We start from the raw sequence: 24,573 nt of genomic DNA on the forward strand, positions 1-24,573 counted from the left end.
GCCTGTGCCCCAATCAGAGCGCTTCGGAACTCTAATTTTAGAACTGCTGCTTTTTAGATCAATACCAGCGCTCCTATCAGTGATGGTGATATCTGAATTATCACATGGTCTTCGTGGATATCAGACAAGGTTTGCTCTACTCTGTCTGGCTACGTGATTGCTCACTGAGCCTGGGTGGTAGTGGTGGGAAGGGAGGAGTTGTGATAAAGAGGCTGGGGAAGGGGGGGGGGCACTGGAGGGGAGGGATTGAGCACAGTACACTGAGCTAAGGGAATGTCACATGGTTTAAAGTTAGGGTTTGGGCATAGTCGTTTTCCATTGTTTGGATAGTTTGAGGTTGTTTTACTTTTTGATGTTCGCTGTTGTTGTAAATATGTATAATTCAAATTGGGATGTGGAAATGTTTCATTCATGTTTTCAGAAGGAGGAGTTTTCTTTATTGCGAGACCACGGCGACATTTACATTGTGTTGTTTATGCACTGAAATATTAATTTGAGGTGTGAGAAAAGAGTGCACCAAGAACATTTCAATATTCAATATTCCGTTTTTTTCTCATTATTTAAGTTATATTGCCCTGGAGCTTATACAAGCTGCTCTTGAGGAGTGTCGTTAAAATATGTTTTAACACATTGTGTTACACCGTGTTCTACATTGTAGTTACTGAGTAAATAAAACACATACTTACAGGAATGTATGACAGTGATATATTTGTACATTGCTCCTCACTCGGGGCTCCCGAGTGGCGAGCGGTCTAAGGCACTGCATCTCAGTGCTTGAGGCGTATCACAACCGGCCATAATTGGGAGTCCCATAGGGCGGTGCACAATTGGCCCAGCGTTTTCCAGGTTTGGCCGGTGTAGGCCGTCATTGTAAATAACTATTTGTTCTTGCCTAGTTAAATAAAGGTTAAATGATTTTTTAAAATGGCAAATATATAAATTGAGCTACACACAATACCCCGTAATGACAAACCTAAAACAGGTTTTTAGAAATTTTTGCCAAAAAAAAAGAAATACCTTATGTAAATATGTTTTCAAACCCTTTGCTATGGGACCCCTTTGCTATCGGGAGCAAGTCCAGGCTCTGGTTGGTCCACTCAAGGACATTCAACACTCCTGCATTGTCTTGGCTGGGTGTTTAGAGTTGTTGTCCTGTTGGAAGGTGAACTTTTCCCCAGTCTGAGGTCCTGAGCGCTCTGGAGCAGGTTTTCATCAAGGATCTCTCTGTACTTTTCTCTGTTCATCGTTCCCTCGATCCTGACTAGTCTCGCAGTCCATGCCACTGAAAAACATCCCCACAGCATGATGCTGCCACCAGCATGCATCACCATAGGGATGGTGCTAGGTTTCCTCCATATGTGACGATTGGCATTCAGGCCAAATAGTTCAATCTTGGTTTCATCAGACCAGAAAATCTTGTTTCTCATGGTCTGAGAGTCCTTTAGGTGCATTTTGGCAAACTCAATGTGCTGTCATTTGCCTTTTACTGAGGAATGGTTTCCGTCTGGCCATTCTACCATAACGGCCTGATTGGTGGAGTGCTGCAGAGATGTTTGTCCTCTGGACGGTTCTCCCATCACCACAGAGAACTCTGGAGCTCTGTCAGAGTGTTCTTGGTCACCTCCCTGACCATGGCCCTTCTCAGTTTGGCCTGGCGGCCAGCTCTAGGAAGAGTCTTGGTGGTTCCAAACTTATTCCATTTAAGAATGATGGAGGCCGCTGTGTTCTTGGGGACCTTCAATGCTGCATAAATGTTTTGGTACTTTTTCCCAGATCTGTACCCCGACACATTCCTATCTCAGAGCTCTACGGACAATTCCTTCAACCTCATGGCTTGGTTTTTGCTCTGACATTGACTGTCAACTGTGGGGCCTGATATAGACAGGTGTATGCCTTTCCAAATCCAATCAATTGAATTTACCACAGGTGGACACCAATCAAGTTGTGTAAAACTTCTCAAGGGTGATCAATAGAAACAAGATGCACCTAAGCTCAATTTCGAGTCTCATAGCAAGGTATGACGTTTCAGGTAACACCCAAATGCAGACAGTGTCGAAGTAATTAAAGTTTATTACTAGTACAGGGGCAGGCAAAACGACAGGTCGAGGTCAGGCAGAGGTCAGTAATCCAGATAGGGTGCAAAAGGTACAGAACGGCAGTCAGGGTCAGGGTTGGCAGAATGGTCAAAACCGGGAAAAACTAGAAAACAGGAACTTGTACAGACAGGAGCAAGGGGAAAAAGCTGGTAGGTTTCACGAAGCAAAACTAACTGGCAATAGACAAACCGAGAACACAGGTATAAATACACTGGGGATAATGGGGAAGATTGGCGACACCTGGAGGGGGGTGGAGACGAGCTTAAATACAGGAGAAACAGGTCAGGGTGCAAAAGCAAAGAGCCTGAATGTAAATAAGGTATTTAAGTTTTACATTTTTAATACATTTGCAATAATATCTAGAAACCTGTTTTCGCTTTGTCATTATAGGGTATTATTTTATTTATTTATCAGGTGGTGCTGCAGCACCCTCAGCACCCCTACTTCCTGTGGCTATGGAAATATGACACATACAGAGCAGCACTAGCAATATGGAATATCGACATGTGCATATAATATAACACACAACCTGAGCAGTCTTCAGATTTCAGACTGTGGAAAAAAATGCTTGAGATGAAAGTGAGCACTGCATTCCATCCTGTGTGAGAACAAATGCTGTAGAAAAGCCATAAGCCACACATTTCTATGTAACAACATACAGTAGCCTAACAACAGTGGCTATGTTGCACCTGCTGGTGTAAACAGGTTCACTTAACTGAGGGACAAACTATACTGTATTTTTTATGTGTGCTCTGCATTTCTCTCACAATCAATACAGCCTAAGATGATCCCTCACTCTATAGCGTCTCCATATTAAGAGAAGGATTTGTACATTTCCTTGACATTGTTGGTGAAAGATAAAACCAAACACAGGCTACGGGAAACGTGAGTGCCAGCCCCAACCACAGCCCCATTTCCAGCCCCTTCATCTGGCCCTGCTCCAGTGTCAGCCACCCTCTAGCCCCAACACCATCCCCTGCCCCTTCTCCAACTCCAATTCCAGCTCCTTTTCCAGCCCCTTCTCGGGTCCCTGCTCCAGCCTCAACTGGCCCAAACCCCAGCAGGCAGAAAGAGGAAAACAACTCAATCAGCCTCTGCTCCCAGTGCCCAGACAGGCTCTGACAAGAGAATCTTCCATGGGCCCATCACTTACTGCAATTACCCAGCATGCAGCAGCACGCCCATACTGAGAAATCATGTGTGCCAGGAGATCCATTTAAAAGAGAAAAACCGGTTTAAAATGGGATAGATCCACACGTAAAGTGACAAATCATGGTAGCGGGGTACAGAAGCAATCAGCAAAGCTGTTCAGCCAAGCCTGAATTACAACAATAACGACACACATAGTTTATTGAAAAAAAAATATAGAACTGGATTATAGCTCCCTTCCAAATGTCATGAATTATATATATTCATGTCGTAGTTACCAATCAACTCCATTACACTCAAAGTTACTTAAACTTCAACCAGTGAATGCTAATTATGCTATCTATTCTACCAGTTTGTCTCAATGAGCGTTTGCATGCTAATAGCAGACCCTGCACACGAAAATGTATATATTTTTAAGTGGTATTGTCACACCTGCTCCAGCTCTCCCTCTCTAGTGTTCGACGGCACCAGACTGCCTTCATTACGCACACCTGTCACCTTCATTACGCACACCTGTCACCATCTTTATGCACACCTGCACTTCATTGGACCCGCCTGGATTTCATCACTATGTTGATTGCCCCTCCTATATCTGTCTGTTAGATCCCCCTGTCAAAATTAATGTTGTTGTGTGTTCCTGTTCAGACGCTGTCCTGTCCTGTTCCATGTCCATGGTTAATTACACTACCGTTTAAAAGTTTTTTTGTCCATTGAAATAACATAAAATTGATCAGAAATACAGTGTAGACATTGTTAATGTTGTAAATGACTATTGTAGCTGGAAACGGCTGATTTGTAATGGAATATCTACATAGGCGTACAGAGGCCCATTATCAACAACCATCACTCCTGTGCTCCAATGGCACATTGTGTTAGCTAATCCAAGTTTATCATTTTAAAAGGCTAATTGATCATTATAAAACCCTGTTGTCCTGATTAAAGAAGCAATAAAACTGGCCTTCTTTAGACTGCAGTGGCTTGTGAAAGTATTCACCCTCTTGGCGTTCTTCCTATTTTGATTTACACAACATGCCTACCACTTTGAAGATGCAAAATATTTTTTATTGTGAAACAAACAAGAAATAAGATAAAAAACTGATAACTTGAGCATGCATAACTATTCACCCCCCAAAGTCCATACTTTGTAGAGCCAACTTTTGCAGCAATTACAGCTGCAAGTCTCTTGAGGTATGTCTCTATAAGCTTGGCACGTCTAGCCACTGTGATTTTTGCCCATTCTTCAAGGCAAAACTGCTCCAGCTCCTTCACGTTGGATGGGTTCCACTGGTGTACACCACTAAGCGTGGTGCACCACCAAGAAAGCGGCACCATGGAGACCAAGGAGCTCTCCAAACAGGTCAGCGACAAAGTGGTGGGGAAGCACAGATCAGGGTTGGGTTATAAAAAAAAGATCCCAAACTTTGAACATCCCACGGAGCACCATTAAATCCATTATAAAAAATATTGAAAGATTATGGCACCACAACAAACCTGCCAAGAGAGGGCCGCCCACTAAAACTCACAGACCAGGCAAGGACACCGTAGAGATGAATAAGTAGGGGATTCGCAATTAGGATTGCAAAGGGTCGTAAACATTCCGGTAAATTTCCGGACATTTTCCATGGGAAGTTAAGTCCAGGAATTTTGGGAATTTTGCTTAAATTCGTCAAAAAACGTTAGCTCATAAAAGTAAACCTTTTTTTGTGGGATACACATAAGGCAATTCTAGGTCTTGTGGAATATTTTGATTAAACTATCCCCAATTCAATGGAATTGCAACCCTCTGCATGCACAGTGCATTCTTCCATCACATGTTCAGTGCACTCTTCCATCACATGTGCAGCTGATTCTCAAGATCTTGCACACTAATGAGATGCTATTGAGCCCACACTGAATACATTTTATATGACATACATGATTTTTTGTTAACTAGTAAATAGTAGCCTACAGCGAAGTGTGTTTAAATAATTTCTAACTTGTTAACAATTTCTGCTGGTTAGTTTTGTTACCATGTGGGTTTTAGCTTGCTTGAGCCTGCTAACTTTAATTCACCTGTTTCCATACATGTTTATTTAAAAAAAAATCTTAGAAGGGAGTTGTTTAATCTAACTGCTTAGCTATGTATCTGTACATGAAATTGTATTTTTTTTTTTTTTTTTACAAAGAAAAATCTCATCTTTACCGGAAAATTCCATGGGCACTATCTGATGTGTGGAGACATTTCACTGCAGCTAATGTAGGAGGAAAAGCTGTGTACTTTTGCAAATACAGTGCCAAATCATATGTGTGCAACAAAGATGCAGAATCATCTGGCCAAGTGCATAAAGTTCCCTCAGTGCTCACAACAAGCAACCTCTGACAAAAGTCCCTCTACTTCTATTCGTGGTGAAAATGATGAATCAGACACCTTATTGATAGCAACAGCTCAGTGTTCTCCTGGAATCAGAGGATCAGAGGACCGTATGCAACTGGTTCACCTCTGATGCTCTCAGGCAATGTGTATTGGAAGAGATTTCTGAATGTTCTTCACCCAGCATACACCCCTCCAACCAGACGTGCTTTATCTACTAATTTATTGGATGCAGAGTTCAAGTGAAGGTCAAGCAAATCATAGAGAAAGCAGACTGTATTGCAATCATCACTGATGGGTGGTCGAATGTTCGTGGGCAAGGAATAATTAACTACATCATCTCCACCCCTCAACCAGTATTCTACAAGAGCATAGATAAAAGGGACAACAGACACACCGGTCTCTACATTGCAGATGAGCTGAAGGCAGTCATCAATGACCAAGGACCACAGAAGGTATATGTGTCACACCCTGACCATAGAGAGCCTTTTTATTCTCTATTTTTGTTAGGTCGGGGTGTGACTAGGGGGGGGTGTTCCTATCTAGGTGTTTTATTTCTATGTTGGCCTGGTATGGTTCCCAATCAGAAGCAGCTGTTTATCTTTGTCTCTGATTGGGGATCATATTTAGGCAGCCATGTGGAACTCAGAGCAGGCTGTGCCTTGGTCCAACTCTCCACACAGCCATGACAGAAGATCCCACCACAACAGGACCAAGCAGCGGGCACAGGTGGAGAATGTATCTTGGGCTTGGGAGGAGATAAAGGAGGAGAAGACATCTTGGACTTGGGAGGAAATTATGGCTGGAGACGAAAGCCTTCCGTGGAAGCAGGCACAAGGAGAGAAAGGAGGACAGCGACGACGCCGGGGTTCGTGGCCACAAGGAAAGCCCAAAAGACGTCCCAAATTTTTTTGGGGGAGGGGGCACACGGGGTGGTCGGTGGAGCTGAGGAGAGGTGGTCGGGCGACCCAAGGAGAGTACCAGAGCCCGCCTGGGAGTCGATGGAACAGTGCGAGGAGGTATACTGGGGAATGGAGTTGGCGAGGAGTATGCGGTAATGCAGGCATTTGGAGGAGCCTCCCCAGTCCAGTACGTCCTGTGCCTGCTCCCTGCACTCGCCCTGAAGTGCATGTCACCAGTCCGGTGCCACCTGTGCCGGTCCCACGCATCAGGCCTCCAGTGCGCCTCCCTAGTCCGGTACGTCCTGTGTCTCCTCCTTGCACTCGCCCTGAAGTGCGTGTCCCCAGTCCGGTACGTTCTGTGCCTGCTCCTCGCACTCGCCCTGATGTACGCCTCCACATCCCAGTACATCCTGTGCCTCCTCCCCGCACTCGCCCTGAAGTGCGTGTCACCAGTCCGGTACCACCTGTGCCAGCTCCACGCACCAGGCCTCCAGTGCGCCTCCCCAGTCCAGTACGTCCTGTGCCTGCTCCCCGCACTCGCCCTGAAGTGCATGTCACCAGTCCGGTGCCACCTGTACCGGCCCCACGCATCAGGCTTCCAGTGCGCCTTCCCAGTCCGGTGCAGCCTTTTTATTCTCTATTTTTGTTAGGTTGGGGTGTGACTAGGGGGGGTGTTCCTATCTAGGTGTTTTATTTCAATGTTGACCTGGTATGGTTCCCAATCAGAGGCAGCTGTTTATCGTTGTCTCTGATTGGAGATCATATTTAGGCAGCCATTTCCCCACTGTGTTTTGTGGGATCTTGTTTTGAGTTAGTGCATGTTGCACCTCTTATGTTATGGTTCATTGTTTGTTTCCTTTTTCTTTTGTACCGTTTCACAAGAAAAATAAAGATGTGGAACTCAGAGTAGGCTGTGCCTTGGTCTGTCTCTCCACACAGCCGTGACACAATGCTACGAACATGAAGGCTGCTTGGTCTAAAGTGGAGGAGTCCTACCCTCACATCACACCCATTGGCTGTGCTGCTCATGCATTGAATCTGTTCCTCAAGTACATCATGGCACTGGAAACAATTGATACACTCTACAAGAGAGCCAAGGAAAGGGTTAGATATGTGAAAGGTCATCATGTTATAGCAGCAATCTACCTCACCAATCTGCCCAGCGACACCCATTTGGGTGGTGTTGTCATCATGTTTGAAAGTCTCCTGGAGGGGAAGGAGTCTCTCCAGGAAATGGCCATATCACTGTCTGCCGATATGAACAGCCCCATCAAGAGGATCCTCTTGGATGATGTATTTTGGGAGAGAGTGATAAGCAGCCTGAAACTCCTGAAGCCTACAGCAGTAGTCATTGCATGGATTGAGGGAGACAATGCAATCCTGTCTGATGTTCAGACTCTGCTTGCAGATGTAAGAGAATAATTCTGTACTCCCCTGCCCACTTCACTGTTGCTCCAAGCAGAGGGAATTGCAGTTCTGAAATACATCAAAAAGCGTAAAGACTTTTGCCTGAAACCCATACACGCCACAGCGTACGTTTGGACCCCAAGTATGCTGGCAAGAGCATCCTGTCTGGTGCAGAGAACAACAGGCCTATGGTGTCATCACTACCGTGTCTCGCCACCTTGGCCTGGATGAGTGCAAGGTTCTTGGCAGTCTGGCGAAGTACACTTCCAAGCAAGGGCTTTGGGATGGAGATTCAATATGGCAGTCGTGCCAACATATCTCATCAGCCACCTGGTGGAAGGGACTTTGTGGATCTGAGGCTCTTTCCCATTTTGCCTACATCATCCTCCAACTCCCACCAACCTCAGATGCCTCAGAGCGCAACTGGTCCTTGTTTGGGAACACACACACCAAAGCACGCAACAGGCTGACCAATACAAGGGTTGAAAAATCGGTGGCCATCCGGGCAAATTTGAGGCTTTTTGAGTCTGACAACGAGCCATACTCAATAAGGTTGGAAAGTGACAGTGAAGATGAGGCCTCAGTCTGATATTCAAGAGGTGGTCATTGAGGAGGTCCAGGGAGAAGACATCAAAACCTGAGAGGAAGACAACCAAAGCTTTAGTTTCTAGACTATCATTTTACAGATGTTTGTTGAAAACGTTTCTGGGAGATGCGATGGATCATTGGGGATAATTTAATATTCCCTTTCTTTTGTTGTTCAGTGAAATCATCCCATGTCAACACATTTAATTAAAGTTCAATTAATAACTACATTTTAACTTTTTTCTATTCAATCATTTGCAATTATGTCTACTTATGATGAGGTAAAAGGTTTATGTTTCTGTCTCCATATGATATGGTAAATATATACAATGCAAAAAAACATTTACATTTAAATGGTATTAATATTAATTTGCATATATTTCCGTTAATTCCCATATATTCCCGTTAATTCCCACGGAAAGTTTCCACCTCTGAATATTCCCAAAATGTGCAACCCTATTCACAATTACATCATTTCTTTCAGATCTTATACACTCCTTTGAGCATTTGGCAAAAACAATTAGAAATCACCATACACTTGCAGACATGTTAATAATGACCTCAACATTATCCTGCAATAATAAAAAGGCATAGATCAGCTGCCTGTCCTCCCCAATGACAGTATGGTCATTTTTCATGTTTGTTGGAAAACCTGAGGTATGATTAGACCTTCTCTGTGGCGTTACCTCACACCTCATATCTCAAGCCTCGGAGGTAGTAAAGGCAGTAGGGTGGAGTTAGTGGGTTTATTAGGAGCTGCAGAGTTGATCTCATTCTCTCCCTCCCTCTCTCTGTCTGTCACTCATTCTCTCCCTCCCTCCCTCTCTCTGTCTGTCACTCATTCTCTCCCCCTCTCTCTGTCTGTCACTCATTCTCTCCCTCCCTCCCTCTCTCTGTCTGTCACTCATTCTCTCCCCCTCTCTCTGTCTGTCACTCATTCTCTCCCTCCCTCCCTCTCTCTGTCTGTCACTCATTCTCTCCCCCTCTCTCTGTCTGTCACTCATTCTCTCCCTCCCTCCCTCCCTCTCTCTGTTTGTCACTCATTCTCTCCCCCCTCTCTCTATCTGTCACTCATTCTCTCTCTCCCTTGCCCTCTTTCACTCCCCCCCCTTTCTCAGTTCTCTGAGGGCTTTTCCTCCAGGGCTAGCTGTGACTCAGTCAGACTGCCTTTAAAAATGTCATTGTCAAGCTGAACTCCAGTGTGTAATCCAGTATGACCTACCCTCTAGACTCCTGTACTTGCACATTTTTAGACAGTGAGTAACTGGATGACAGCTGAGATGTTTGCATGCCAGTCATATGTCTTTGAATAATGTTCCCAATAAAGTGTTCTGGCAAAGGGCACAACCCCTCTGTTTAAGGGAGTTGTCTTTAGAAAAACAACAGGGATCCCTCAACATTTACTTTCTTTGATTTCACTGAAAGGATTTTCTCAGTTCAGGAAACTTCAAATTGACAAAATGAAGTATGCTTTCATGTAGTGGCTGCCTCTCTCTCTCTCTCTCTCTCTCTCTCTCTCTCTCTCTCTCTCTCTCTCTCTCTCTCTCTCTCTCTCTGTCTCTCTCTCTCTGTGTTGTCTTCTCTCTGTACACAGAACTCAGCTCTGTTTGTGTTCTGTCCCAGCGGTGTCATTTCCATGTGTTGTTTGGATGTCACATGGTCCAGCCTGTAACACTGTTTGACACAACGAGGCCCCAGTTGATAGGTGCAGGCATACTGATGCCGATCACATCTACATGCAAATTCTGTTTGCTTTAAATGGGAGTGGGGGAAATCCGTCTGAATTGTGTCAGAGATGTGACAAAGGCACAGGAAGCTATTTTTGTTTTTAATTTGAAGTACTATTGTGTTTTTGAATTATACTTCATGCACAGTGTTGAGCATACGTGATTGGCTCCTGTGTTTTTTTTTTCAATGGGTGATTGAGTTGCATACTTTCAGATTCTCATCATGTCTACTTGTGGAAGAGCCGTATGAGCATGTTTGCGTATCTGCACATGTGACTTGAGAACACAGGAACTGTCTATATGCTCTGGCATAGGACACTGTAAAGCCCCAGTCAGACCAGCTCTGACTGCCATGCCACAGCCCCCTATCCCCCTAGACCCCACCCCGAGGTCTGTGGCTTAGAGCTGCTTTCAGGGAAGATCCTTTTCTGCTGAGTTCATCAGGCTCGTCCCTTTGAGCACGGAGCCGATGGACAGCCTTGTGGCCCTTTCTCTCTTTTCATGCGACAAATGTGCTAAAACAGCAGTCCGTAATCACTTGGCATTAGGAGCCGTTGTGTGAGGCATTAGCGTTTAGAATTGACCGGTGGGACGTTATAAAAATGAGTCTGACACTGAACACCAAAGCTGATGAGGCTTGATCCTGGCAGTGGAAGGGAGGGGGATTAAACAGAGCGCACTGGGGCTTTAGCAGGGTCCCATCCCATGATGCCTCTGGTCTGCTGCTGTGTCCCTGCACTCTGCCTATCTGACTGTCATGCCAGGACCAGGCAGGCCCACGCCATCCTGACTAGCTCTCTTTTACCTCCCTCTAGTCTCCACAAAGGCTCTTGCCTTATTTCAACAAAGAGCCGTGGCTACATATTTATGGGAGGGACATCTTATGTAATAAGCGAAGGTTGACAATATTACACCCGAATGATGGAGTGTATAGCCTGTACTGAACTGTGATCCCTATAGACCCCATCTCTGGCGATGTAGAAGGCAAATTAACTGTGTTTGAGAGATAATTACCTGTTATCTCTATTTGAACACCTCTGCACATGCTTAGTGGCCCAGACTGGCAGTGTGGAGGGGGGGGGGGCAGAGTGAGTGCTCCTCTCCATGTTCACACAAGTGGGTCGATGTCAATGAGGGCTACATTCCAACCATGCGCACTGCAGATTTGATTTGGGGCCCTGCGCTGAGTGTTTTCACTCAATCGCTGACGGGGCAGGTCTGCACATCAGAACTGGGGTTTAATCATGGCTCTCCTTTGACATTATCAGAGTGTTATCAGCAGAGTTTGCTGTGAATCACCCCTCATCCCTTAACCACTAAATCACATGTACTGCCCATCACCTCACAGCCACTTTCAATTGGGAGCCTAACTCAATATAGTTTACTAAACTTCTCCTCCCTCTGGTAGGCATTCAGAACATTTCCAACTGTGCCCCATTTGTGTTTTACCGTTTATCCTTGTGGAGTGTGAATGATCAGTATTTTTCTCTCCTGTCTAAAGCGCTCCTCTTCCTCCCTGTGTAAGTTCTGACCAGTAGCCTTATGGTGTTGGAATGGCCCAGTGACAACTAGTACCATGAGAACAAAAACTATACAGTATCACAGAGCAGAGGTCTCCTTAACAGCTTCTACCCATAAGCCATCAGACTGCTGAACAATTAACGAAATGGCTACCTGGACTATTTGCAAGTTTTTTTTACACAGCTGCTACTTGCTGTTTATAATCTGTTCATAGTCACGTTACCCCTACCTACTGTTGAAGTCGGAAGTTTGCATACAGCTTAGCCAAATACATTTAAAATAATTTTTTCTCAATTCCTGACATTTAATCCTAGTAAAAATGTCTTGTCTTAGGTTAGCTAGGATCACCACTTTATTTTAAGAATGGGAAATGTCAGTATAATAGTAGAGAGAGTGATTTATTTCAGCTTTTATTTCACATACACCCAATTAGTATTTGGTAGCATTGCCTTTAAATTGTTTAACTTGGGTCAAATGTTTCGGGTAGCCTTCCACAAGTTTCCCATTATAAGTTGGGTGAATTTTGGCCCATTCCTCCTGACAGAGCTGGTGTAACTGAGTCAGGTTTGTTGGCCTCCTTGCTCATGCACACTTTTTCAGTTCTGCCCACAAATTTTCTATTGGATTGAGGTCAGGGCTTTGTGATGGCCACTCCAATACCTTGACTTCGTTGTCCATAAGCCATTTTGCCACAACTTTGGAAGTATGTTTGGTGTCATTGTCTATTTGTCACACCCTGACCATAGTTTGCTTTATATGTTTCTATGTTTTGGTTGGTCAGGGTGTGAGCTGGGTGGGCATTCTATGTTACATGTCTAGTTTGTCTAGTTCTATGTTTGGCCTGATATGGTTCCCAATCAGAGGCAGGTGTTCGTCATTGTCTCTGATTGGGAACCATATTTAGGTAGCCTGTTTGGTGTTGGGTTTTGTGGGTGATTGTCCTTAGTGTCTTGATGTCCTTGTTCTGTGTGTATGTGCACCAGTATTAGGCTGTTTCGGTTTTCGTTACGTTTATTGTTTTGTAGAGTTTGTATTTAGATTCGTGTTACTTCAGTTTAATAAACATGGATCGCAATCTACACGCCGCATTTTGGTCCGACTCTCTTTCCCATATAGAAAACCGTTACAGAATCACCCACCACAACAGGACCAAGCGGCGTGGTAACGGGCAACGGCAAAAGCAGCAGCAGGAGAAGCAACAGATGCAGCAGCAACAGGAGCAGCAGCAGCAGTGGGAGAGGCTGCACTACTTGGAAGAATGGACATGGGAGGACGAATTGGATGGTAAAGGACCCTGGGCTCAGCCAGGAGAATATCGCCGCCCCAAAGAAGAACTGGAGGCGGCGAAAGCGGAGAGGCGCTGGGATGAGGAGGCAGCGCGGCGTTGTGGATGGAAGCCTGAGAGTCAGACCCAAAAATTTCTTGGGGGGGGGCTCACAGGGAGTATGGCTACGCCAGGTAGGAGACCTGAACCAACTTCCTATGGTTACCGGGGACGAGAGAGACCGGGCAGGCACCGTGTTATGCTGTGAAGCGCACGGTGTCCCCAGTGCGGGTGCATAGCCCGGTGCGGTACATTCCAGCTCCGCGTATCGGTCGGGCTAGAGTGGGCATCGAGCCAAGTGCCATGAAGCCGGCTCTACGCATCTGGTCTCCAGTGTGTCTCCTTGGGCCGGCTTACATGGCACCAACCTTGCGCACGGTGTCCCCGGTTCGCCTGCATAGCCCAGTGCGGGCTATTCCACCTCGCCGCACTGGCAGGGAGACCGGGACCACTCAACCGGGTAAGGTTGGGCAGGCTCGGTGCTCAAGAGCTCCAGTGCGCCTGCACGGCCCGGTCTATCCGTCACCACCTCCACGCACCAGCCCTCCGGTGGCAGCCCTCCGTACCAGGCAGTCTCTCCGGTCCATCCTTACAGGGGCTCCCTCCTCTCCAGCGCTGCCGGAGTCTCCCTCCTCTATGGCGCTGCCGGATTCCCCCGCCTGTCCGGCGCTGCCGGAGTCTCCCGACTGACTGGGGGGGGGGGTACTACTGTCACACCCTGACCATAGTTTGCTTTGTATGTTCTATGTTTTGTTTGGTCAGGGTGTGATCTGAGTGGGCATTCTATGTTGGATGTCCTGTTTGTCTGTTTCTGTGTTTGGGCCTGATATGGTTCTCAATCAGAGGCAGATGTCTCTGATTGGGAGCCATATTTAGGTAGCCTGTTTTGTGTTGGGTTTTGTGGGTGATTGTTTCCTGTGTTAGTGTTTGTGCCACACGGGACTGTTTTCGGGTTTTCACTTTGTTGTTTTGGTTATGTGTTCATGTTCAGTTTTCTAATGAAAAAACCATGGACAACTACCGCGCTGCATTTTGGTCCTCCTCTCCTTCGACACAAGAATCCTGTTACACTATTTGGAAGACCCATTTGTGACCAAGCTTTAACTTCCTGACTGATGTCTTGAGATGTTGCTTCGATATATCCACATAATTTTCCTCCTCATGATGCCATCTATTTTGTGAAGTGCACCAGTCCCTCCTGCAGTAAAGCACCCCCACAACATGATGCTGCCATCCCCATGCTTCACGGTTGGGATGGTGTTCTTCGGCTTGCAAGCCTCCCCCTTTTTCCTCCAAACATAACAATGGTTATTATGGCCAAACAAATCTATTTTTGTTTCATCAGACCAGAGGACATTTCTCCAAAAAGTACGAGCTTTTTCCCCATGTGCAGTTGCAAACCGTAGTCTGGCTTTTTTTGGGGCGGTTTTGGAGCAGTGGCTTCTTCCTTGCTGCGCGGCCTTTCAGGTCATGTCGATATAGGACTCTTTTTACTGTGGATATAGATACTTTTGTACCTGTTTCCTCCAGCATCTTCACAAGGTCCTTTGCTGTTGTTCTGGGATTGATTTGCACTTTTCACACCAAAGTACGTTCATCTCTAGGAGACAGAATGCGTCTCTTTCCTGAGCGGTATGACGGCTGCGTACTATTGTTTGTACTATTGTTTGTACAGATGAAGGTGGTACCTTCAGGCGTTTGTAAATTGCTCCCAAGGATGAACGAGACTTGTGGAGGTCTACAATTTCTTTTCCGGAGGTCTTGGCTGATTTGTTTTGATTTTCCAATGATGTCAAGCAAAGAGGCACTGCGTTTGAAGGTAGACCTTGAAATACATCCACAGGTACACCTCCAATTGACTCAAATTATGTAAATTAGAAGAAGAAGCTTCTAAAGCCATGGAATTTTCCAAGCTGTTTAAAGGCACAGTCAACTTAGTGTATGTAAACTTCTGACCCACTGGAATTGTGATACAGTGAATTATAAGTGAAATAATCTGTCTGTAAACAATTGTGAAGAAACACCTGTCAAGAAACACTGGCTGAGATGGATACTGTGCCATGCTATATTATTGACCCTCAGAGCTCTGTGAATTTGAACAGTGGTTTGATTGCAGACACTGCAGCCTTGGAGTAGAATGATGTAAAGTGCTGCTTCTGTCCACTATGTGAATTCAAATTTTGACTGATGACTCCATGGAATAGAAACAGTTTCAGGTGTTTTTGTCGGCTGTGCTCATTGATCTGTTCCAGCCGTGACATACAGATAGGGGCCACTGAGGAATGCCCTTGTTTATCTCACTGTATGACCTTGTCCAGTGCACCTACCCCCACATCTCTCTCTTTCCCTCTCTTCCTCCCTCTCTCCCACTGCTCAGGGCCCACCCCTCTGCTGCTCCTCCACTTTCTGAAGTACCGTACACGTGCTGCTCTACGGTATCAACCCCTGGGCTCTCTCTCTCTCCATAATGGAAAGGTTAGCTACTGAATCACTCCAGATAAAGGTGAGAGGGCAGGCCCTTGAATTACAATCAGAGCAGAACAGAATTAACTTCCCTGTCCAAGATAAAGGTTTTGTACTGCCTGGTCCCTGAATGTAGTGTGTATGTGTGCGTGTGTGTGCGTGCGTGCGTGTGTATGCGTGCGTGTGTGTGTGTGCATGTGCGTGCGTGTGTGTGTGTGCATACATACAGTGCACATAAGTGTGAATGCACAGTGGAACAGAGAAAGGACAGGTGCATTTGCTGCAGAGCTGGTAGACAGTAAGAGCTATGGCCTGTTTTCTGAAACAACTGCAGCTCAAGTTTCACTGAAGACAGTTCGCAGTAGATGTGAAAGTGACATTTGACACATAATTGACTTGTAATTGAATTCTAGCGAGGACTGAGGATTTAGTTATGTTATGCAGGGTAAAATGTGGATTTCATGCCGCTGTGCGACGGTAATGCCATTTTACGTGCACTGTCTCAGGAATTTGTGGCCATTGTGAGTGAAGACGAATGAGCTAAGCACTGGGGGACCACTGAACCTTGACCACATCATTATGTCAATATAGCCATGGCGTGTGTGCCTGCATGTGTATGCACGCTTGTTAAGCTTCCTCCCTCAGGAAATACCAGAGGAACACCTCCTTGTGTCCTGTCCTGTTTCCCCCAGCTCCATGCCTATAGCCGCCCTTCCAGGCTAAAACGTACACACATACACAAAAACAAACACACACACAACACGAAAATACACACGTTAGTATAGGCACCACTTCTCACGAAAGGAGAGCTCCTCTTTTGTTTTGTCTTTCACATCACTGCATTACAGGAGACAGCCATAGCAGCAGCCCAGACTTTTTAACTGTTGTTTTTGTGACACCAACTCTTTACCGTCTCACATTGAACACATGAACCTGTTACAGTGAAGGTAACAGTACAGCCTCTCTCGTCCTGGAGGTCTCTGTGAGGGAGACTGGTAGGTTCCCTCCCCTCTGCCCATGTCAGTGATAATGTGAGGGGAATGTTATGCCAGTGGAGATGTAGTTCACCTCCATTTGCACTGTAAGACCTCAGCCTACAGAGTGGTGTTTACTGATGTCCTAGACTCCCAGCAGCAGTCTGGAACCACCCTCTCTCGGGACAGTGAAAAACAAGCAGCGTTTTCCCAGAAGAATCCTCCCAATTACCTTCCAGGAAGAGGCTCTCCTTTTTTCTCCTTTATTAATGAAGGACCTGTCCTGCAGAGAGTATTTACACACTTTGCTGTTGCTGGTAAAGAATAGGTGTTTCCTGCCTCTGCACTCAGCACCCCACGCATCATTTCTGCTGACACTGCAGTGCCAGGCAGCTTTGAATGGAGTCTCTGGAAGATAAGGAGCTACTACACAGAGTTGCACATGACGTGTGTATGTGTGTATGTTTGAGTGTGCTTTTCTCGGACAACCCTCTGATTGGGCTCCACACTGTTGTCATTAGTGTTGTCATCCACAACAGCAAGTTTTACAGGAAGTCATTGTCAGTGGACTGGAGCACACTGTGTGCTTTGTTAAACCTTAAGAACAGTAAGGAACCGTCCTCAAATGTCAATAAACACGATTGTGTTTTGTATCCCCTAGAGTTGTCATTGTATAATGTACATTCATTGACTTTGATTTCAGTTAACTTTTTAATGTCACTGTCTGGTTAAATTATTGACATCCGTGTCTGAATAGATAGAGGGTTATCACAGTATAGAGAAAATGATTACGCCATGACGCAATAATTACGCCAAGTGCTTAGTATGAAACATCGCGTCACCATTTGGAGGAAAACAAATGTAGAACTGCAGGAATTGTGATGAGAATGTTATATTTACCGTTATAAATATATAAAGATGCTAAAAACAAAACATTTGAGTTCTAGTAATGTAATTTAGAAATGTCTCAACAATGAGGCAAAGGTCACATTGTTTCTCGTGAAGTATTTACTGCCTCGTAAATTCAACAAAATGCACTCTGGGATCTTCAGAGCATTGTTTTCAATTTCACTCTCTCATTGTAACGCAAACAATGGGATCACGTCATCAACTCTAAATAGCACAGCTAACTTGGGAAGAAAACACATTTAGATACGGCACTCACTTAGTTTCAAACTCATTAAAGTATTTTTTTCCTATCTCCGGAATGTATAATTCATCTCGCACAGAAATAGAATCTTTTGAGTATAACGATAAGGCTAATTTGAATTGAAGGTTACCTCATCTTGCTACTCCCAGTTGCTTTGCTGGGGAGGCTATTAGTGAGTATGCTCGAGCCATAGTGGGTTAAAGTGCTTGTGCAGCTGAGTGGAGGGATGCCAGCCAGCCCTGCTGCTGCCTCCAGCCTGTTGTTTGGCTATATGTGCTCTGCTAACCATATCAATTGAGAAAGGGAAAAGAGAGGAAGTTTTTTTAGATGAATGATCAGTACAGCAATTTGTATTTCTGCTCCACAAGATGAAAGCAGCCTAATGGTTTACTATCAGTAATTACTATGGTAATTCACTCGCAATGTAAAAGCTTAATATATCCTCGTCAGAACTCAGTGTTCTTCTCAGAATATTGAGAGGCACTGTAAACTGCATTATTGGAATCTATTTGAGTTTAATCTTTAAATTGTTTCTCTTTTTAATCAAGTTAGTTGTCAGATGTTCGTAGTATTGAAGTATGTATGAATCACATCACAGCAATGATCCCCTTAAACAATATACATTTTTAACAACAATGTAATTGCGGAACTCAGTATTGCCCAAATCCTATCACATAGTTATTAGAATGGAAGCAGAAGCAAATTAGATAGCTGCAATAGGGAGAGTGAAATGGAAATAAGCCCAAGAATAGACAGTAATGGACTGACTGCCCTGGGCTGATGATGTTTAATATGATAATGACTTAATATACTGTATTTAGGCCTGTTATTTACTCTATTCATTTCAATTTGGAATTCCATAAAAATATATTTGGGCAGCAGTGAAGTTCACACCTCATAATACTTCACAACTATTCCCAATTACCATTTATTACAGTTTCTTTAGAATGGAAATGTTGTTGAAGGCAGTGCTTTTTCCACCCTGTCTTTCATGTGATGAAAGCATGTAGCCTTGAAGAATGATACTAAATGGGTTGTGTGAACCAGAAGAGACTGAATATTTGAGGCCATGACCATGGAATTGGACTACTAATAACAAATAGCATAGGGGTGACACACACACACTTACCATATTTTGTTAAGATAAGCTGTGTATGTTAACGTTTACACCTGTATAAACCCCTGTCTTTATTTCCTAGTGTCCCAGCACTCCAGTCGCACTGATCAAATTGAGTGAGGCCAGAGAGAGTTGGCTGTTCAAACACAGACTAAACACTTCCCCCATCCACAAAGCCCTCCACTGCATTCCTGCACAACGCCGTGCCATAAACAATGACTTGATGATGTTGCTGCCAATATAATTGATTGATGGAATGCCCATGCAATTACTGTGTGGATTGGAGGAGCGATGTAACAAGAACACATTGACGGGTTTAATGGAACGACAGGTCTATTGGCACTTAAGGATGGAGGCATGAGGTATAAGTACAATAGGACAAAGCCTCTCTCCTTCTCTCAACCTTTCTCACACCTTATGAAAGCCTTTTCTGTTGACTCCTTGACAATGCGATGAAAGCGAGAGCTGAAACCAAGATACGTTGCTGTTCTACTGTTTGTGTCATATGAGACAAATCTTGCCAGAATGTTCCTCAATTTCTCGACGGGATTTGAGGAATTTGTTTAACGATCACAAATTAGAGGCCAGCTATTGTGACTCACAACACAGTGCTATATGGAAAGATGTCACGGTTGCTGTTCTAGGTCGCCCAATCCAGTCTGTAGCTGGGATAAAGACACATTTGGGACATTAATACTTAACCCTAAATCATCATTTACACTAGACCTCTGGTTTCGGATGGTGAAACAACGCAAGCTGGAAAAGGAAATCTGAACATTGAAATGGTTTTACTTTTGATCCAAAATTTAAACCAGGTATCTACAGTATGATAAAAAATGTAAGGACTGTAGAGGATGGAGAATTTAAAGGAGAAATATCGTATGGAAAAATAAGATTTATTCAGATACTTACAGTTAAGGGACTATTTTGAAAAAGAGTCAGAACCTTTTTCAACCAAATTACAACCAAATTACAGAACCTTCTTCAATCCCAAATGTGACTATCCATGTGATTCCAAATGCATATAAACAAGCAATGTCCAAGACAATCTCTTCACTCTGTCATGGCCTGATAGCCTCTAGAAAAGAGTCAGCTCTTTATATTAATGCAAAATGGGGAAAGGAACTGTATATAGACATCTCAGATGAAGACTGGGACAATATATGCAGTACTCAACAACTTTAGAACATGGAGAGAGTTTTTTGGGGAAAATGACCCGTTTAAAAAAAAAATCACTTCTAGAATCACAAGTCAACCGCTAGATATACAACAGCCATGCCAACCACACCCATGTTTTTGGGGAATGTCAGAATATGTCATTGTTTTTGGGATCATGTATGTTTGGTGTGAAAAGATGTCCTGGGATATGAAGTCCCTAGAACTTGCCCTGTAATGTTCCAGAAGGTGTGATGGACAGGGACAGATACCTGATCAAAGTTAACCTTGCTGCAAGTACAAAAGCCAATACCAAGAACTTGTATAAAGTAGAAGCCCCAAAATGTGAAGAATGGCAAAGTATAATCCAAGAAATCGTTAATATGGAAAGCTTGACATATGCCTTCAGACTCCAAAAACCTGCATTCAATAATAACTGTGAGAAATGGATATCATTCACATACTAGGAAGACTGGATTAACTAATATCTTGTTAACAATACAATATCACAATGTTATATATTATTCTGTACCTATTGGATGGCGACTTCTGTTTGCTTTGATTTATTATTTCGTTTCATTGTTTCTGTTTTTGCTGTATTGTTTTGAAAAAAGACCTGATAAAATCCAAGTATAAAAAAGAAAGGCCAGCTATGGACAGCCCCTTTATTTGACCTTCATTTAATAGCTAGTCTTTCCTTGGAGGACATTTCACATGGTAAGCTCCAATCGATCGGTAGGTTTTCAAATGCATATAAAACAATGTTAAATGTAGGCTAAATGCAGATTAAACCAATAATTTGAGGAGAAATGCTGTAGGCACAGAAAATATATATATTTTTTTCTCAAGCTTCAGTTTGGCTATTCTCCATTGGAAAGTACAAGTGGGTCTTTGTCCTTGTGTGCCCTAGTAGGCAACTGGGTCTTAGTCTTAGTGTGCCCCGTTGGATATTGTCCAGTAAGAATTACTAAAGGAACACCTTGCTGCTGGTTTGACTCCACTCCTCCAGGCCCTGACCTTCAGAGGGTTCTCATTAACAGTGGAAACAGAACACAGTACCCTTCTAGAGCCGTAACCAAGGCAAGCATTTCCAGAGTCAATAGAGCCAAGGGAAGATAAGACAAACTATCAATCAGATCTTAATTCAGCCAGATGAAGATGGACGGACAGTGAAACAAGACCCTGACTTCCTCCTCCGTATACTGACTCGACTAGCATGGTGTTATTAGAACAGGGGGATTACTTTCCCTCCCTTTTCCCTCTTTTTTTCCCGCTTTTCTTACTTTGTGAGTTTGGGGAAAGATATGCTCCTACATAATCATGAATGACATGTTGGCTTCATTCTAGACCGTGTGTGGTATTACTTTGACTTTTTGTGTCTCCCAAGTAATAATCAACTATTCTCCCCTTTCCCCAAGAATATATAGTATAATATGTCTACAGATAACAGTAAGAAATAGGAGTAGCCTAAACCCCACGTTTGATTATACTGTCCTCATTACCTGGCTGTATTTGAGAAAAGAATACACATTTGTGAAATTACATATCTGAGTGGGTTGGCATGTAGGCTACTTTTTATGGAAGAACTTCAAGGGCAAAAATGTGGAAAGAAAACAATTGTCGACTTATCAAAGGCGGCTGTTGTTGGCAGGAACTGGCCTCTAGATCTTGACCTCTCCCTCAGATTGGTTGTTCTAACAGGCAGAGAGGTCTTATAGCTTGGCCTGTGTTTATTGTTCTCCCTTTCACTCTCATCCCCCTTTTCTAAAGCTGAGATAGAAGTGCTATACTACACCTACAACAATGGCTTTTCTAAAGCTGAGATAGAAGGGCTATACTACACCTACAACAATGGCTTTTCTAAAGCTGAGATAGAAGGGCTATACTACACCTACAACAGTGGCTTTTCTAAAGCTGAGATAGAAGGGATATAGTACACTTACAACAATGGCTTTTCTAAAGCTGAGATAGAAGGGCTATACTACACCTACAACAATGGCTTTTCTAAAGCTGAGATAGAAGGGCTATACTACACCTACAACAATGGCTTTTCTAAAGCTGAGATAGAAGGGCTATACTACACCTACAACAATGGCTTTTCTAAAGCTGAGATAGAAGGGCTATACTACACCTACAACAATGGCTTTTGTAAAGCTGAGATAGAAGGGCTATAGTACACCTACAACAATGGCTTTTCTAAAGCTGAGATAGAAGGGCTATAGTACACCTACAACAATGGCTTTTGTAAAGCTGAGATAGAAGGGCTATAGTACACCTACAACAATGGCTTTTGTAAAGCTGAGATAGAAGGGCTATACTACACCTACAACAATGGCTTTTCTAAAGCTGAGATAGAAGGGCTATAGTACACCTACAACAATGGCTTTTGTAAAGCTGAGATAGAAGGGCTATAGTACACCTACAACAATGGCTTTTCTAAAGCTGAGATAGAAGGGCTATAGTACACCTACAACAATGGCTTTTCTAAAGCTGAGATAGAAGGGCTATAGTACACCTACAACAATGGCTTTTCTAAAGCTGAGATAGAAGGGCTATAGTACACCTACAACAATGGCTTTTGTAAAGCTGAGATAGAAGGGCTATAGTACACCTACAACAATGGCTTTTCTAAAGCTGAGATAGAAGGGCTATAGTACACCTACAACAATGGCTTTTGTAAAGCTGAGATAGAAGGGCTATAGTACACCTACAACAATGGCTTTTGTAAAGCTGAGATAGAAGTGCTATACTACACCTACAACAATGGCTTTTCTAAAGCTGAGAAAGTACTATGCCAGTGCTACACCTACAACAATGGTATTGTAGGTCTATTTTCATGTATAATCCAGTTAGGACACAGTGCAGTTCAGGGTGTGTGCTTCATGTTATTTCACTGCACGTTAAGAGTTTTCTGCTCTGGGGATGTTGGGGCAGGCGAGCATAACTCTGTGAAGCGTTCTCCTCACTAACGTGTGCCTGTTTTGTGTCTGTGTGTTCCGGCCCATTCTGTGGCAGAGTGTTTTTCATGTGCCTGCTCTTCCATGAGAAGGCAGCACCTGAGCTCCAGAGCAGTTTTGTGCTTTTCTGCTCTGGGTACTGGGGGGGTCAGCCATGCAGGACAAAGCTGCCTTTGATCACGTTTTAGTGTCACAAATGCCCCTCTCTCTTCTCCATCAGGAGATACTGCAGGTCTGTATTTGTCTCTAAAGCAGGCAGCAGTACTCTTCTCTCTGTTTCTTTGGGTTACAGCGTTTGGGGTAGATTGATTAAAATGTTCTAGCTCCAGCTTGTTTACTTTTAGAACAGCAAATTAGCCTGGTTACTTGAGAGAGATAGAATGCTGAATATTCTGATATCTTCCCTGGTGGATGCGGGACGAAGTTACCGTTACAGGAGGACAGAGCGGCTGGCATCTATACTAGTATGTGGTCATTCATTCATATTGTAGATATAACAAAAAAGCTTTAAAAAAAATACTGATACAAATGTAGATTAATTGTTCTTTTGATGTTTTACTTTTGTGTCCAACCTCATATTAGATAGATTAGATTGCTAGACACTGACAAATACAGTTAATATATAGTAATTTGAGAGTGCATTATTTAGTTGTAGGCTGAATGTTATATTTAAGCAATAAGGTCAAGGTGGTGTGGTATATGGCCAAAATACCATGGCTGAGAGCTGTTTGCACGATGCATCAAGCCCTGTCTGTCAAACTGCTTTAGGTTTTTGCTTTGTTGGATTTGGTCTGGTGGCAAATTAACCCAAGACCATCCACACCTACAGGGCACCTCTGGCCTGCGCCAGCTGTACATGTAAGAAAAGTCAGGAGCAGTGTGTGAGCGTGATTTCCTGGTTTGTCAAAATGGCTGCTTGGGATGGAAATAGAGAAGCTCTGTGCGCTCTGAGCAAAGTGGTTACTTAGATGAACATTTTTTATTATTTGATTTGATTTATTTCACCTTTATTTAACCAGGTAGGCAAGTTGAGAACAAGTTCTCATTTTCAACTGCGACCTGGGCAAGATAAAGCAATGCAGTGCGCCACAAACAACAACACAGAGTTAAACATGGAATAAACAAACATACAGCCAATAATTCAATAGAAAAAGTCTATATACAGTGCATGTAGTCATCGTTGTTTTTGAAATGTTATGTCACAGGCTGAAGCTACTTCAGATTTCTTTACAAGTAAGATATGAACTGATTTATTTTACATTGAGAGATATAGCCCTACAGTGTGTTGTTTACTTTGAAACAATGCAAGCTGAGCTCTGAGGTTCAGCGCATCCTGTGGGTTGGTTCCGGAAAGCCATAGGAAGTATTCTGAATGACAGCTATGGCCCGCTTGGTTTCCTGTGTGGTTGGTTATCAACCACACAAAAACCCAACTTAAAGTCATGGACTGGATTTTCAGTTGAAAGTTGACCTGAAACATTTTTCTTTGGTTTATGACTTTTACTTATGAAACTGTAGACTGTGTCCCAGACTTGTCTGCCATGCCACCAACTACTGTGGTTGCAAAGTCACATAATAATATAAAATAGTGTTTTCAGACATATTACAAGTTATTAAGTCCTATTGCAAGATATTTTTGCAAGAATAGTTCTATGTTTTATGTCTCAAGGATCGTATAAATCAATGTATTTTCAAT

The 24,573-nt window shown here is 43.7% G+C and overlaps 1 protein-coding gene across 14 annotated transcripts in view; it reads left to right on the forward strand.

Moving 5' to 3' along the window:
• Positions 1-24,573, forward strand: part of LOC112235723 (tight junction protein ZO-1-like) — a 144,875-nt gene that overhangs the window by 33,610 nt on the left and 86,692 nt on the right. Inside the window, exon 1 of one of the 14 annotated variants that reach the window (XM_024404216.2) lies at positions 23,243-23,341. The exons of the other annotated variants lie outside the window; for them this stretch is intronic. Coding sequence (XP_024259984.2) covers positions 23,258-23,341 — 84 coding nt within the window. The 5' untranslated portion in view covers positions 23,243-23,257. Of the gene's footprint in view, positions 1-23,242; positions 23,342-24,573 lie in introns of those variants that run through there. 14 annotated transcript variants of the gene reach the window in all.

Source organism: Oncorhynchus tshawytscha, linkage group LG12, assembly GCF_018296145.1.
Source record: "Oncorhynchus tshawytscha isolate Ot180627B linkage group LG12, Otsh_v2.0, whole genome shotgun sequence".
Lineage (NCBI taxonomy): Eukaryota > Metazoa > Chordata > Actinopteri > Salmoniformes > Salmonidae > Oncorhynchus > Oncorhynchus tshawytscha.